This window comes from Trachemys scripta, chromosome 13 (genome assembly GCF_013100865.1).
Source record: "Trachemys scripta elegans isolate TJP31775 chromosome 13, CAS_Tse_1.0, whole genome shotgun sequence".
NCBI lineage: Eukaryota > Metazoa > Chordata > Testudines > Emydidae > Trachemys > Trachemys scripta.
Genome location: NC_048310.1, coordinates 36,283,928 through 36,299,624, shown reverse-complemented (window position 1 = coordinate 36,299,624; position 15,697 = coordinate 36,283,928). Strand labels below are relative to the sequence as shown.

Genomic DNA, 15,697 nt, shown 5'->3' with positions numbered 1-15,697 from the left:
CTAAGAACAACCAAACTACAAGTCAGCAATTAACCCATTGATGTTAGCTCATGCCTCACGGAAGAACATTAGCTTGTTTGCCAATAAAGGAACCACGCATTCAAATACACACACAGGGGGAAGGCAGCTTTTTAGTTATAGGTCATGCAACGACAAAAAGATACAGAAACAGATAAAACAAACGAAATTAAATGTATTGGTTAGGAAGTTGCAAAGTCCGCCACGTGGTCTATGGTGGTGGAAGGAGCTCACGGCAAAGTCAACCAGTAGTGTCATGTTCCCCTGCTGCTTTCAACTCTTAACTCATTTTTCTCGGTTCAAGAGAAGCTTCATACCTGCCAAATTTGGTGGGTCTCTCAAAATCTCATTTTTTGGCCTTTGTTTGGTTAGATAAGGTCAGACGGCCGAGGAAAAGTTGTGAAGGTTCTGAGGCTTGGTGCTGTTTGGAGCGAGAGGCTGAAGCCGGAATGCGCACGCCGGTTGCGCGGCCACCTCCCAACCGGGAACGGGATAGCAGAGAGAGCAGGCATAATGAGGACGAAGCACACCCAAAGAGTCATGGGATTATCAAAGGCAAATCAGGTTACAGACCAGACCACTTGCTTGGTTTTTGTCATTGGGAGCACCTCAGAGAATGCACCCCCGGTCCACCAACACTCATACAAGACTAGCAGCTGGTACAACGAACACAGGGAATAGGCTAGATACAAAAGTAGTACATAATCTCATCCGTTCAATTGTTTCGGTGGTGGGTGTGGCACAGCCCATCTGCATGTAGCCACACACAATTACTTGTACAGCACATGTACAGTGGGCTCTATTCAGCAGCCACTGCTTGTCTACATCTCCTGCTGAGGCTTACGCGTAAGTGGCTGCATCGTTGACCCCAGTGTTTTATTTATTAGCACTTTCCTTCTTATTGCTGCACATCCTTTAATGATCACTGAACATTTTATTTAGATACAGATGCTTCCGTGGACAAGGGAACCTGTGATCAGACATAGCATCAAATGAAGTACTAGAACTGCAACGTTACTGTTTTACTGATACCACGTATCTTGGATTAGAAGCCGTGGCTTCTATTAAATTGGTTCGCTTTCCCCTCCAGCTTGTATCGTAATGACGTGGGTGAAGAGGTGGCTACACACTTAATCATTAATTTATTTATTGAACTCCATTGTTTTTCCTGGATCCTTGAAGATGCTAGTAAGATGGCATCTTGCAATTTAATGGTGCACGCTGCAAGAAAACAGTCAACACCCTTTGACCACCTGTGAATGAGTTGGTAGGTTTGGCTTGCATATAATTCACTGTAGCACAGAAGGTCAGAACTACCCCATTTTCTTAGCTGCCTGAACCCTCATTTGTTTCCTTTTTCTTTTTAAAACCTCACCTGAGAATACTGCACTGTGCAGGTGCTCAGACCTCTCTTTTTACTGTGGGATATGTAAGACACAGAGCACAGTTTCCCTTTGCCAGAGGTGGAATCAAAATCAGAAAGCTGTAGAAATCTGAAAAGACTTTGTTCAGATGACCCTTGGCTTTCTAAGACCCTTTGTGAGGGGGAAAGAAGAGGATGGAAGGTGGAAAGGGGCAGGAGCACAAATACACATAGTCACTTTTAACCAGAGCCCCTTGCAGAACATTTGTGCCATTCTCTACTATCCTTAATTGTTAAAACAAGAGGCATACACAGCAAGATGTAAACACGGCTTCTGGGACTGAATGAAGAACAATCAGAGACCAGACATTTCGGACTGTCATAATACTTACCCTTCTGGTCATCGTCTCATAATTAAAGAACAATCAGAGCAGGTTAAAACAGGGGCATTTATACAGTACTGCAGTCAAAGCACATCAAGTAATATATGGTGAACACAGAAATCTTGGTTTCTAAACAGAGCAGAGGCTTTCTCATCAGGTGGACCTTTTCGCTAGTGCTGTCATATTCCCACTGTAGCCAGAGTGTTCAAAAATCCCATGATGATTTTTTCCCTTTAAATTTACATCAAAATGTGCAGGGAAATGGCACGCTTTCCTTGAGTAAGTAATTGATGTCATTGAGTCATCACCATTACGTACATACAGCAGAAACAATTAAATGGCAAACCCCAGTAGAACACAGTACTTGCAATAAACATTCCTTTATATCCTACAAATTCCAGTGCCAGGATTGGACATTTCTCCTGGAATCCCCAGAGTGAATGAAGCTAGTCTATTGTCTCTTCTGGGTTTGGGACAGCCTTCTCCCAACAATATCTAAATCTGTTTTCTGGCTCAGTATTGCCACTATTCTCCTGAGCTTTCTCTTTCCACCCACTGTCTCAACTCTGCTTCTCTTGTAACGATTGGGGCAAATACGGTCGTTCTCACATAAGTTAAGGGCTGGGGAACCATGACATTTCCCGCTGTATGACTCCTCTTAATATTTCCACCTCTTTTACCACATTGTGCCTACTTCTAGATGCATTTGCTTTGTCATTTTGGTGGAGCAGGAAGGAAAGACAATCTTCTAGCCTCTCCCACCTTGTTTCCTGCCAGGAGTTCTCAAATGCAGCAGGTGATATTTCTTATTTTGTGCTCTGGTGGCAAAGAAGAGGTGATTGCTTCTCTGATCTTGCTACTGTCCTGATCAGGACTACTGTGCATCAGTACTTCTCTTCTGCTCCCCAATGTATAGCTTCTAGTTATATTTTTCTACAGATGCCAAAGATCCTTGAAACTTGCTCTTTGCTTCTAAGCAAATGGACGACTGGTGCAATTTGCACATTTATAGCCAGGAGAGCACATTAACCATATCATTCAGCGAGTGCCAGTTTCTATAGGTCCAACACTAATGCACAGCTAAGGTCAACAGCACCAAGCGGTGAGCGTGTTACACATTCAGCAACTAGGGCACCAACGGTATCTTCCTATACCAGCTAAATACAGAGGAACTAAACAGTTTAATTCCAGAGGCAGCAAAGTGTACCACGCGCATCTGCCTTTTTCCCCCCTAGCATGTACAAGGGGGAACTGAAGAGGATATTATAGGTTCACATGGTAGATCCCATGCCACCATTGTCTTAAAAAGCGTCACAGGGAGCAATAAAAATCCCCACCTGCTTATGGTCCATTCCAGTGTTGTATATGAATGTTGCTAGTGGGTTTTTCCCCTACCCGTTACCTGGGATTTGGATAAGGCCTTGGGGTTTTTTCATTTCATTGTCTTGTGAAGACTAAAAAAGTCATTGACCTATCACACTGAGAGCCTGACTGGGCAAGGATGTCCTCTGAGCTGCTCAGTCCCTTAGCAACTGAGTATTGCCATCTTTGTACTGTTTATTCAGTACTGTGGTAGCAACTCGCAGCTCTAGTGAGGGACTAAGTAGATGTATATTGCCCGCTGTAGGCCGCTGTGTGAGACCCATCTTACCATTTGGAGGAAAGCTTTTGTGAACTGTGTATGGGAGGATTTCGGGGAAAACTTGGCAAAACATTTCATTTTGCTTTGCAGTCTCTACCGATGGTATATGTATGAAACCAATGGAATTCCACAGCATTCTGGATGTCTACTCCTACATTTCATTCTTCTGCTCTGGAGTGCCTTGCACAGTCAGGTCATGGGTTGGACCATCATATGAGGAAGGCTTTGGATGTGCTGACAGTGGAGCAGTGCCTGGCTGAATTCAGGAAGTTCAGATTGGTTACATATGCAAAGTTTGGATTGGTACTTTCTGAACTTCAAGCAAGGTTTCACTTTGAGGGGAAGGTTCGGATCAGTTCTTATTTTATCTGCACTCATTTGCCCATTCCTATTTGACAAGGTTCCACAATGAACTTGTTACTTAAGGGCTGGCTCTCCAGTGAGATGGCCACTACAAACTTCTTGGGTTCAGTCTTCTTCATCTGATAGGATTGGCCTGAAACTGGAAGCTGCCTGGAATGTCAAGCTCACTGACAGAGCCCTCAAGGGGCTGCTGCTTTAAACGCCTGGTTGCCAATTTGAGCCCAGTGAGAGAAATCTAGGATCTTCATTAGAGACTTCTTGTATTGTAACTATAATTTTGTCCACATAAAGTACAGTTTTATTCAGAAAAGTATAAAATGGCATGGTGAGTTCTCATGATTATTGTCAATGATATGCTCGGTTTACAAGGAAAAAATATTTTTTCCAAGTGCCATCTTTGCTAGCGTGTCTTAAGACCTCACACACGAGCTGGGTTCTTTCTTTCTCATGTATCATCACCAGTAATAAAGATTTTGCCCTTAGTGACATCTGTGCAATCTCAGTGCCTTCAATGGTTTTGCACAGGTTTAAGTGACTGGAACTTAGCAAGGGTTTCTATAGATGATGTGCAAGGAAGAACACAATCCAGTTTACTTTCTTAACTGTGTTGCCCTTGTGCTAACCAGCATGAAACAGTAAAAGCTCATTTTTGTCAATAAAGGCAGCTGATGTGACTGATGCACACAGGGGCTAAATCACCTGACCTAGGCGATGCCATTTACAGTTAGTTTTAACGCTGAACTATACTTTAAGGAAGGAGATTGTGGTGACTAAAGCTGTAGGTGAAATTGTTCCTGACAGAATGGTCGGGGTGAAACTGACTGAGGCCCATCTGTCAGCAGATGCTGCTGTATTTTCAGCACGCCACTTGCATAGGAGATCTGAGTTAGGGAAGTAGCAGGGCCGAGGATACTGACTTTGTTATTTTCTTATTTCGCTATTTGTGTTTGAACTCAACAGGAGTTGTTTATTTAGGCTAAACAAGAGCATCATCTACATTTAATTTGCCCTTTGTGTGCAGTGTTGTTGTAGTTTGTTTGCAGGGTTGCCAAGACCCGAAGAAGAGTTGTGTAGAAGCTCGAAAGCCTGTCTCTTTCACCAGCAGATGCTGGGTCAGTAAAAGATGTTACCTCACCCACCTTGTTCTTTAACGTGCACTGACAACTGTCCCGTCAAGCGATCAGAATCTGTCTCTTTTTTCCTGTTGCCCAGAGTACCAGGGAGTGAATTGTGAAATGAAATTTACATAGAAAAAAATCCCAGAACAGCACCTCAAATTAATCCAACTAATATTCTTAACAAAGAGAGTGTGGTGCAACTGGGGTTACAGAAGCTGCGGTTCCTGCCTACATTGGGGGTTCAGAAAATATAGTCTGAATTAAAGACCTAATACAACACTAGTAAGGCTCCCATTGAGAATTATCATTGTATTTCTGCTCTCTCTTAGAGAGGCCATTGATGTGTTTGTAAGTAGGGATGGTGTGGGGAGCAACAAACATTAAGTAATATAGCCTCACAACACTCCTGTAAATCAATTTTATCCCCATTTTATAGACAGTAAACCAAGGTTAAGGCCAAAGCACTAAAAGTGGTCACGAATTTCAGGAGCTTCAGTTTTTTGGTGCCTAACAAGAGGACAACATGGACCTGATTTACAGAAGTCCTGAGCATCCACAACTTCATCTGACAACTGGAGGTAATCGGCACCTCTGTACCTCAGACCCTAGGCATTTTTGCTAATTGAGTCCTTCCTAACCTGCATATGCTCCTCCACCTCGTGTGACTGGCAGATTTCCCATTCCAGAAGGGGCATCACCGTCTCAGTGGGTGAGTCTCTCTTGGGAGCTATGGAGACATGTGGTTCACAAAAACACACAGAACAGAGTTGCTGTACCCTACTATTTTAGATCTACATAACAGCTGACACTAATGTTATTACAGAAAATTGACCACAGAGTTGACGGGTAGGATTTTCAAAGAGTTTTAAGAGAATTAGGTGCCCAATTCCCATTGACTTTCACCTAAATCCCTTAGACCCTTGAAAATTCTAGCCAATAGCTGTGATACTGGGATAGATACATAGGAAGCAGAAAACACATGTATAGGAAGGGTTCTTAGTTAATACAGATATTATAAATGTGCATCCTAAATGTTTTCCGGAGGAGTGTGGTGCGGTAGGGTGATTCAGAATCTCAATCCGAATCTGCAGTTCTAGGGGGATGCAGATATGAGGATGTTAATAGACTAAATTCTGGTGTCAATGTAACCTAAACTCATGCAATGCAGGATTTCAACAAGCAGGTGACCTCTTCACCAGAGTTCATGAATCTGACCTAGAAGATGTAAAATATCAATGCCCAAAAAGTCTCTTCGTGAATACATTATTGACTGCAAGTTACGAACTCTTTTCAAGCCCTTCCCCACCGTGTTATCCATTCTAACTTCTGATCCTTTACAAACAGGAAAAAGGGAATAAATGTTAGCGCCGCCTACAGAAACTGGTGACAATAGCCTCTCCATTGCATTGTTGCACATTGTTGGGCATGCACAAAGCATTTAGGAAGCTCTGACTTTTGGTTCTTCAATGCTGGGCAAGACAATACCTGGTTACTCCTACAACTTCTTGCCTTTTCTGTTATTGACATTCCATCTTCCCAAATGCACAGGTATCTTTCTTACTGCATGCCGTATAGCTGGTGAAAAGTGCTAGTGACTATTCTCTCACCCTGTATATGCCCATACATCGAACACATTCAGATTAATGGGAATGCCACACAATCATCCGGCAGCTAGTGTATCCCGATTTCTCTTATTTTCAATTTCCATGCAGTATTTCAGGCCTAGTATCACAGTGGGAAGTTATAGGAGATAATCCCATCCCCCATAAAACAAATTCCACCAGAGTTGAACAGTTCCCGTTTCACTCGGGAAAATGAATTTCTTTTGCATTTAGAAGCAGGTTACCCCGATAGCTTGAATCCACCTGAGGAATTTGTGGTGTTGCTACACCTTTGTGTATCTGGATGTTCCAAGTGCTGCTTATTGATTTCCTTAAGTTTGTTTCCAAAAGCACCTATTCACTGCTTATCGCTCTACTCTCTGGGTTCAGGAGCCTCTATGTCCCATGGCATTTTGCACTGATCAACTTGAGAGAAAAGAAAACATTATAACTTAATCAGAGCAAGAAACTTGTTACCTGGGTTAACTCCACCCTGGGCAATGGAAGACTTAATTTCCAAGGGTTGGGGGAAGAAAGGATCTGCACACCATTTCAGAATCAAGGGAAGACGTGTGATTAACAAGTCCGTTGATTTGGTACAAGCCAATAAGACAGTGTGAGTTGATCACTGAGCAACGGCAGGCTATGCAATAGGCCAGCGATGAAGTGTCGGGGCCTGCGTCACCCCATAAGCACTCACCGTGGTTTCGTCTTCATGGAGCACCTGATCGTAACCACTCAGCGCGACACAAAAAATGATCGCTGTGACGTCCTCAAAGCAGTGGATCCATTTCTTACGTTCTGACCTCTGACCTCCCACATCGAACAGCCTGTGCATGAAATAGGGACGTCTCTTCATTTATTCTTTATTAACAAAGGGAAAATATTAGTAATCCCTTTTGTATTTCTAAGTACTCATCCCTGGAGGGCTCCTAGCACTGGGCAACAGAGTCTGCAGCGACTCTCACTTCTTCCTTCTCTGAGGTTTGGAACCCCTCTCTCCCCAAGGAGGAGTTCTGCGGGCAGTGGTGGTTAGGGGAACCCATGACAGCATAAGCTCCTGAAGATTGTCCAGGGGCTTGGATGCTGTGTGGGATTTGTTGGCAGTGCATGGGCAAGGGGCCTCTCTGAGGACAGCTCTTGCTTTCCAGAGAGCCCTAGCAATCTGCATGGTATCTTAAGTGATCTGTGGGTTTAAGAGGCCGAACTCCCAGCCTTGTTTTGTGTGTGTGTGTGTGTGTGTCTTAGAAACCTCCGTCTGCCCTGCACTTGAGAGTAGAATTACTGGCAAACTCCAGGAGCATGAGCGTGACTATCCCATGTAGACAACAAATGGCCGAATGTTTTTACCATATGTCATTCCGGACTGGAGCAGAGTATGTTTGTTCTTGTGTCACGTCTCCAACACAGGCAAATACCAGAGGGTTCAGCGGAAAAGGCAAGGAACCCCATAATGGGCAAATGTAGAACAACCTGCTCATCACGGAATTTTTTTCTAAACCAGCCATGAGTGGGTACGTGTGCAGTGAGTGTACTCTGCCTCAGTTACAAACCATTTTACATACCGTATGCTAGTGCCCACAGAAATGCAGCCACCTCTGGGGTGGAGGATAGCAGCTAGTCAGACAAGTATACTGTGGGAGAGCATTTGGCCCAGGTAATATGGTTGCAGTCATACAATGCTGATATTTGCACTGCCTGAAAATATAACAGTGGATTCACATCAGACTTACCTGAAGTGGAGGTTTTTGAATGTGAAATGGGTTTCTACAATGCCGGTGGTTTTGACCCTGGTTCGAAGTATATCCTGCTCTGTTGGCTGGTAGTCTGGAGCTCCGATTCGATCTAAGCTGTCTAGGTAGCTGTAAAAGGAAAAAAATCACAGGAGAGTAAGAAACACATATTAATTATTGTCAATCTCATTTTTCTGTACTGTTTGTACTTTGGTTAAGGAAAAAAATCCTCTCTTGAAAAAAGACCAAACCCACTGTCTCAAGTACTAGATCTCACACTAACCCGGAAGCAGGAAATGAAATGATCAGGTTCTGCTTGATATGATTCTTGATAAAGGGATTCCAATCTGTGAAATATGTATTTTTGTTATTTTCTATTTGTACTGCAGTAGCATCTAGTGGTGATCAGGATCTCACTCTACTTGGCACTCTACACACACAACAAAAATGCTCTAAAGAGTTTCCAAATTGCTTTTTCTAAAACTCCACAGCATTTTCAAATGATGGTGCAGAAGACTATAGTAAAGCTCTCATCCATTGCGGTGTTTTGGTCCATTACTGTAGAATACTGTTGTATTTTCTTATAACACTAATTTTTTTTTCAAATGGTAAGCTCTTTGGAAATGTCCTCTCCTGTATCTTTACAGCCCCTAGCCCATTGTGCGTACTCCTGTAATATAAATAATAATGATATAATGATAGGGGAAAGTGGGAAAAGAAGAGAAAGGCACAAAGAGCATATACAGAAGCCTAAGCCTTAGACCAGGGAATTAAATGCCAGATTTTCAAATACCTTTTATTTAGATGCTTAATTTCAACACCAAAGTTTGAAAATTTTGTCTCATGTCACTGCCAGTGGCTTCATTTTATACGGTATGTGTATAAATACCATTCACTAAGTGCTGGATCCTGCACAACCCGGGTCCTATCCACCAGCAAAGCACTCAAGCGCATGCAAACCACCTGAGTAATCCATTTAAAATCAATGAAGCTACTCATGTGCTTCAAATTGGGCACAAGCTTACAGGACTGAGCCTGACATATGCTCATCTAGTGAGAGAGAATTGTGTGCAACACTGCCGAGAAATAAGAAGGCTGGAAGCAAATCGATTGGCTTTTCTGAGGGAGAAGTTACTGACTCTCTGAATTGGCCTTGCAGAGTTATTTCATTTAGGAACCAGCTCAACGTCTGCAAAATGTTCTCTTTGAGGTAAGGAGATAGGTACAGTGGTTACCATTAAACGTTTTACAATTTCACATTTTTGCCTACCCATCGTTCCTGAGGTATTGGTGGTATTCCCTTTATCTACCATAGGTACCAATGCAAATACTGTGGTAGTGGAAATTACTTGCAATCAGCAGTTGTAAAGATTTTTATCGTGTCCACTCTATTATTTGGGCTAGTTGAAAAAACTTGATGGATATATTTTTTTTTTGGACCAGCTCTAGTAGTTATCCCCATTGAAACCTAGGCACAGTGGGGCCTGAATCAAAGCCCATTGAAATCAGTGAAAAAACTCCTATTAATGTCAATGGGCTTTGGATCAGGCCCTAAGTAACTTGGCCAAGGTTGCATAGTGGGGGCAGTGGCAGAGATTGACATTCAACCTAGGTCTTCAGAGCCCAAGTGTCCTGCTCTAATCCTTAAGCCATAAGTAAAATAAAACCCAAACAGAACACACGGTGGTGGTGTAAGCAGAGCAAAAATAATGAAGGAGGTCAGACGAGATGATCGTCAAGGGTACAATTCTGAAAAGCGCCCAAGTCATTTATGAGCCCACTTTTGACAATTGGATTTAGGATCTTAAGTCATTTAGGTGCTTGTAACAGGGTTGGCACCCACCTCTCAAGTGCCCCCTTCTGGTTGGATGTGTCTGCGTTCTTTAGTTCTGGCGACCCCTTTCGATGGTTGTCAGGCGACTTGTCAGACACACAGTGCTCTGGCCAAGTCCCACTGTCTGCATGTTAATCAGCACAACCCCCTTCTGGGATATATGGTCCACCAGGGCCTATCTCAGTACCCCTCGGTTAGTGTCTCTCTCTAGCCCTCCATGGGCTTTGGTCTTTAAGTAGTCCAGCACTGATATGGGGCTGTATCCCCAGGGCTTCCTCCCTGGAGACACTATCTTCCTGCAGCCCTCCCCAGGCTCGGTCCGAGCAACCAGCCAGGTGCTCCCTCAATGCTCCCCCGGTTCCTGCTAGCAAACTCTGTGGCCCTGTTGCTCTTCCAGGCAGTCAGGCCTACAGTCCTTTCTCCTCCTGCTCCAAGCAGCAACTAATTACTGCACTGCTCTGCAACTCCTTTTATATGGCCCTCCCAGGCCCTGATTGGCTGCTTCCCCTGCAGCCACTCTAGCCTGCTTGGAGGACCTCTCCACTGCTCCTTCCCTGGGATGGCTGTGGCAGAACCCTGAGGCCTCCAGGTCTTTGGGCCTAGTCCACCCCATCACAGTGCTTTAGAAAATTGTACCCAATTCTGGATTTAAAATCTAGGAATGTTTGTCACCCTTGTCTCGAACCCAGGCCCACTGGGTGTTTGGGAAGTAGCCTTGGCCATCGTGTCACCAACACACGAGAGTCCCTGGGAATTCAGATTTGGGTGGGCCATCTTCCAGGGCTCCACAACCTGCTTCCTGGCTGGCCACATGGTCTTGACCATGATTGGCTGTTGACTATAGATGCACGTCCTGCTTCCCTTCTGGCTTTGTCTGAGCAATGAGCCATTGCCTGCTCGTTGCTACTCAGACCCACCTGACCCTGCCTTACTGGCTTGTCACCTCGTTTGACCTGGGCCCGCCACCCTCCCTGACCCCATCTTGCTGTACCTTCCCCTTGGATTGGATCTCCTGGGGATTGGACCCCTTGCGTGAACTCTGACCACTGATCGGGACTTCCCTTTGACCCTCCTGATTCCCGGGCATTACAAGCCTTCATCGTATAGCCTGGCCTAACACTCAAACCTGAGGCATACAAGTTCAGTTTTTTTGTATTAAATCAACATCCCTTTCAATCAGGTGAAAATATCCATCTATCATTGGTTTCCTGAGCTGCATATACCCGCGATCCATTTACTCACCCAAACGCAGGTTGTAAGGTTTAAAATAATTCAGCCTGATCAAATGTAGCACATAGAAATAAGGTGAATTTAGTTTAGATGAAAATGTAGTAAGTGTTTTCAGTTCTCCGCTGTACCATGCGGTGAGATCTTTTCCATTGTCAGCTTGCACACACCGTAACTCCTATTGAAGTTGATGTGGGTTACATGTATGCATGAAGAAAGGGCCCCAGTGGAATTAGCAGAAAATGCCCAAGATGGGAAGAGAAATGGTGCAAGATTGTGTAAGGAAAGGATCATATCACCCAGAATGAATATGAATTTACTGCTGGGTGGAAGAAAGTTCAAGTTTGAGCCCTCCACATTTGGATGCACACAGAGTCTGGTTTGAGCGTCTCCCTCAATTTGTGCTAAATGTACCTTGCTGTACGTTGAACATTTTGTGAGTGGGTTTGGCGCTCATGGAAGAGGAGGACTCATAGCATGGATGTGATAGTACATAAGGCTGTGCAAAAGTACCTGAAGCCATATTTGCAACACTCCCTGGTATTGCAATACTGAGCTACCACGCAACTCTACTCATGCACTCGTAACTGGACCTGAAACACTTCTCTTCCAGCCGTGGACCTCTCTTCACACCAATAAACAAAGAAAACTGCAGAGCCAGCTATTTCTTCTACAGGGAAGGGAAATAGAGATTAGGGTGAAAGCCTGCCCCCCCTGAAATCCCCATTGACTTCAGTTGGGACAGCATTTTACTTTGTCAGTTTCTAAATAACTGGAAAGTGTTCAGACTCTGGTGATGTTGGCCATATGAGTACCTAGATAAATAGATAAGGGCTGGGATTTTCAAAGAGCCTAAGGGAATTAGGCACCCAATGCCCATTGAAATTTGATGGGATTTGGCCATGTAACTCCCTTCTGCACCTTTGAAAATTCGAGCCAAGATGAATTCGTGGGTGCGTGTAAATCATGCTGAAGTGGTGTCTGATTGTGTGGTGGTTTTGTGATGTGCAACAGATGGGAGAACAGGATAAAACCTACCAACTAATTTTTATTTGTGTCCTGAGTGTCTTTTTGACCAGAGGGCTCTTGAACGGAAAGACCTTGGGCTCCATGCAGTTCCCTATTCTTACGGTAGATTACACTACACTGGGAAAAACAAGCCATCCTCCAAACTGAAAAACAAACCCGTTGCTAAGCCTGCTCTTGTCATCTTATATGTTTGCCACTGAATGTTTTCATTCTTCATTTTCAGTGAAGAATCACAAGAATTACGTCACCCAAGGAAATGGCAAGGTCTAAGTAGAATTATTTCTACTGTGCCCTTTGTCAAGCATTTAAAAAACATAATGCTTTTGTGATAGATGCTCCCTTAATAGACTTGTGATGGGCCCTGGATGTATGAATGGGGGCTGTATCAGCACATCCTTGTAATAAGATTCCTCGCTCTGATGGCTGCAGACATAATCACTCATGTTCTATTCACAACTGGTTGTCAGCTTGTATTATTTAAGAGATGGCTGTCTGAAGAAGTGCATTTCTCTACATTAGCGTCTCCATACATAGCCAGCTTTGCAGTAAATTAAGTTGCTCATATACACCTGGAGGTCTATGCCCTCATGCAAAAAAGCTATAGAAAGTAGGGGTGTAAGAGTGGGCATGAGGGACATCTCCCTGGATATTTTGTTCTGAGCTGCACAAGGGAGACTCATTTGCATGCATTCATCTTTGTTTCTTGCAAACTGCTCAGTTCTCTTCACCTTAGCCTGTTTCCTGATAGGTATTACAATTTGTTCTTTCCCCTGGGGGATTACTCTCCAAATCCAGGAAGTGAAAAAAGAAACGATATTAAAAGAACAGGCTAAGAAAAGGAAGACGCTGAGATCCAGCCCACAACTTGCAGCCTCAGCATGCTGCAAATTGCCAGGAAGTCAGCTAGCCAGCCAGCATGTAGAAGGCGTAGCGACACAGGAATTGACATAAAAGAATAGACCCATGGTCCATCTAGTCCCCTATCCTGGCTTGGACAATGTCCAGTAGCAGTAGCTTCAAGAAGAACTTCCAGTCTGCCCGCACAGTGGATAATTATGCCTCTTACATAGGGGAAGTTCCTCCCAATCTCCATTAATTAATGGTTAGCTTATGCCCTGAACCATCAAAGCGTATAGCCCTAGCTTTTAAAAATTCTCATCCACTGTACCTGTGTGTGTTCTCATTATGCAGTCACATCCTTTTTGTTTGTCTTACTAAGCCCTTGGGCTCGCTGTCTTGTGGCAGTGAGTGCCACAAACCAATTTTGCACTGTGTAAGTGGTATGCCCTTTAATCACTTTTGAATGTCTTACCATTCCCTGTCGTTGTGTAGGGAGAAGTTTAATAAATGTGCCTGACATACCTTCTCTACACCATTCATTCTTTTGTATACCTCTAGCAAGTCTTCTCCTATTTGTCTCGTCTCTAAATTAAAGCCCAATCTCTTCAAGCATTCCTCATACGTCTTAAATTATTTTCATTCCCTGTCTCTGCGCCCTGTGTATTTCTGTTATTCCTGATGAGGGGGGACCGTCACTTTATATGAAGGCACAATATTTTCAGTATTGATTTTCAACCCCATTCTTTATACAATATTGGTGGCTGTGTTGGCTTCTGGGGTTTGGAATTTCCTGCATCTGGACCAGAATCCTTTCCATTGAATTTGCAATTGAACTGAGTGCACTGGGCATTGACAAAACATTGCATTTCAATCTTATCAAGCTTCGTGGTAGGAGCGCATGAGCACACGGGTGTCACACTAATATAGAGCTGTAGGAATGGGAAGCGGTCTCCGTTGGATGGCCTGTTTTAACATTTTTATCTTAGTTCAGTTCCCCACTGCCTGAGGTCTTTAAACCTTCAAAGAATAGCAGATCCTAATTACACACAGTAATAAAGGCCTGCCACAAGGGTCATTATTGTGTTACGTGTCACACACACTTATTGAATGCTATTGTGATGGGACTGCGGTGCACTGTAGATGCTATATACGGCAAATGGAGGCGAAATCTTCCCTTCCTATGGAACTTACATTGTTAATGCTTCTATGGTAAGAAGCCCTGCTGAGAAACAGGGAGTCAAGTTCCACTTTAGTGAGGATGGGGAGAAATCACTACGAAGTTCAGCCAGTGTACAGCGATCCTGCGAAACACTAAGAACTGTAACTCAAAGGTCAAAATATTGCGGTAGATAGTTGTCACAGCCAATAGTCTTGATGACACAACCCCATAGAATGCCAACATCCATTTAATGACGCTTTGGAGGATGTGCGGTGACCATATGACTCTACGTGATAATGGCATTGGAAATTGGGCAACTTGGGCACCAGGGTATTGTAAACTGGAGTGCAACCACATCGTAAGGGGCAAACCAGAGCTTGTTTGCAGGCTGCATTGCTCTGGGCATGCAGGAATTAACCAAAAAGCTGCAGAAAGGATAGAGTTTTAGGATACATGAGTAAGCCTCTGGCATTTATACTCTTGAGTTGAATGGCTCATTTACTGAATGCATCTTCTATCTTAAAGGCTTTGTTTGGCAGCAGATTGCTGATTCCTGAGTCATGCAGTTTATGAGGCTTTAGGAGGCAAAACCCAAATATATTATGCTGCTAAAAGTAAAGTCCACAAAGGACATAATTTCCTGAGGTACGGTCAGAGAAACAGGTTTAACCGCTGACGCGAACAGGTAAAGAGTGGTCAGTCTTGGATGTCTTTACACAGTAATGCTTAGAATAATCCAGATTACCAGAAGCACTCTGTGGAGAACACCGGTAAAGCCTCTTGTCACTTCTTTAACTTTCTGCAACAGCACGTAATACCAGTCCACCAATACTAAAGGTAATGATGATTTTGCCATATAGGAATTACCATAAGAAACAGACCAATGGCATCCTGTCTTGCAACGGCCAATGTTGGATGCATCATAGGAATACTTAAAACCCAATGCATTAAATTGGGTGATACTAGACCATGGGGTAGGGGGCAGATTTCTTCCTGAGTTTAAGTGACTTCGTTAAAGCCCCAATCAATAGCTACCTTGGGTCAACATATAGCACAGGCACCTGGCTCCAAAATTGGTTGGGTCTATTGTCAAGGAGGAACATTTTTCAGTACAGCTCATAGGAATTCATACTTGCAACTGCTGACATTAATGAAAATGGAGTGGGAGCTCTAAAGTGATCTTTTAGCAGCCCACATGTGGATTAAGATTTGTATGTTCTCTATGACCAAAGGGCTGTATGTACTGTACCCAGCAGCCAAATTTGCAGGCATTTAAAAAAAAAAATTAGTGTTAGCTAACAGTTACTATAGCTATTTTCTATTTTAAGTAGAGAGTTCATCTGTGATCATCTCAGTTATTACTGTGTGATAACTAATGGAAAATGTT

At 43.6% G+C, this 15,697-nt stretch overlaps 1 protein-coding gene across 3 annotated transcripts in view; it reads right to left on the bottom strand.

Annotated features, from left to right (window-relative positions):
* Positions 1 to 15,697, bottom strand: part of GNAO1 (G protein subunit alpha o1) — a 312,517-nt gene that overhangs the window by 50,294 nt on the left and 246,526 nt on the right. For all 3 annotated transcript variants that reach the window (XM_034788553.1, XM_034788552.1, XM_034788551.1), the window contains exons 5-6: positions 8,222 to 8,350; positions 7,189 to 7,318 (exon numbers count right to left, since the gene is read on the bottom strand). In XM_034788553.1, the coding sequence (XP_034644444.1) occupies positions 7,189 to 7,318; positions 8,222 to 8,350 (259 nt within the window). The remainder of the gene's footprint in view (positions 1 to 7,188; positions 7,319 to 8,221; positions 8,351 to 15,697) is intronic.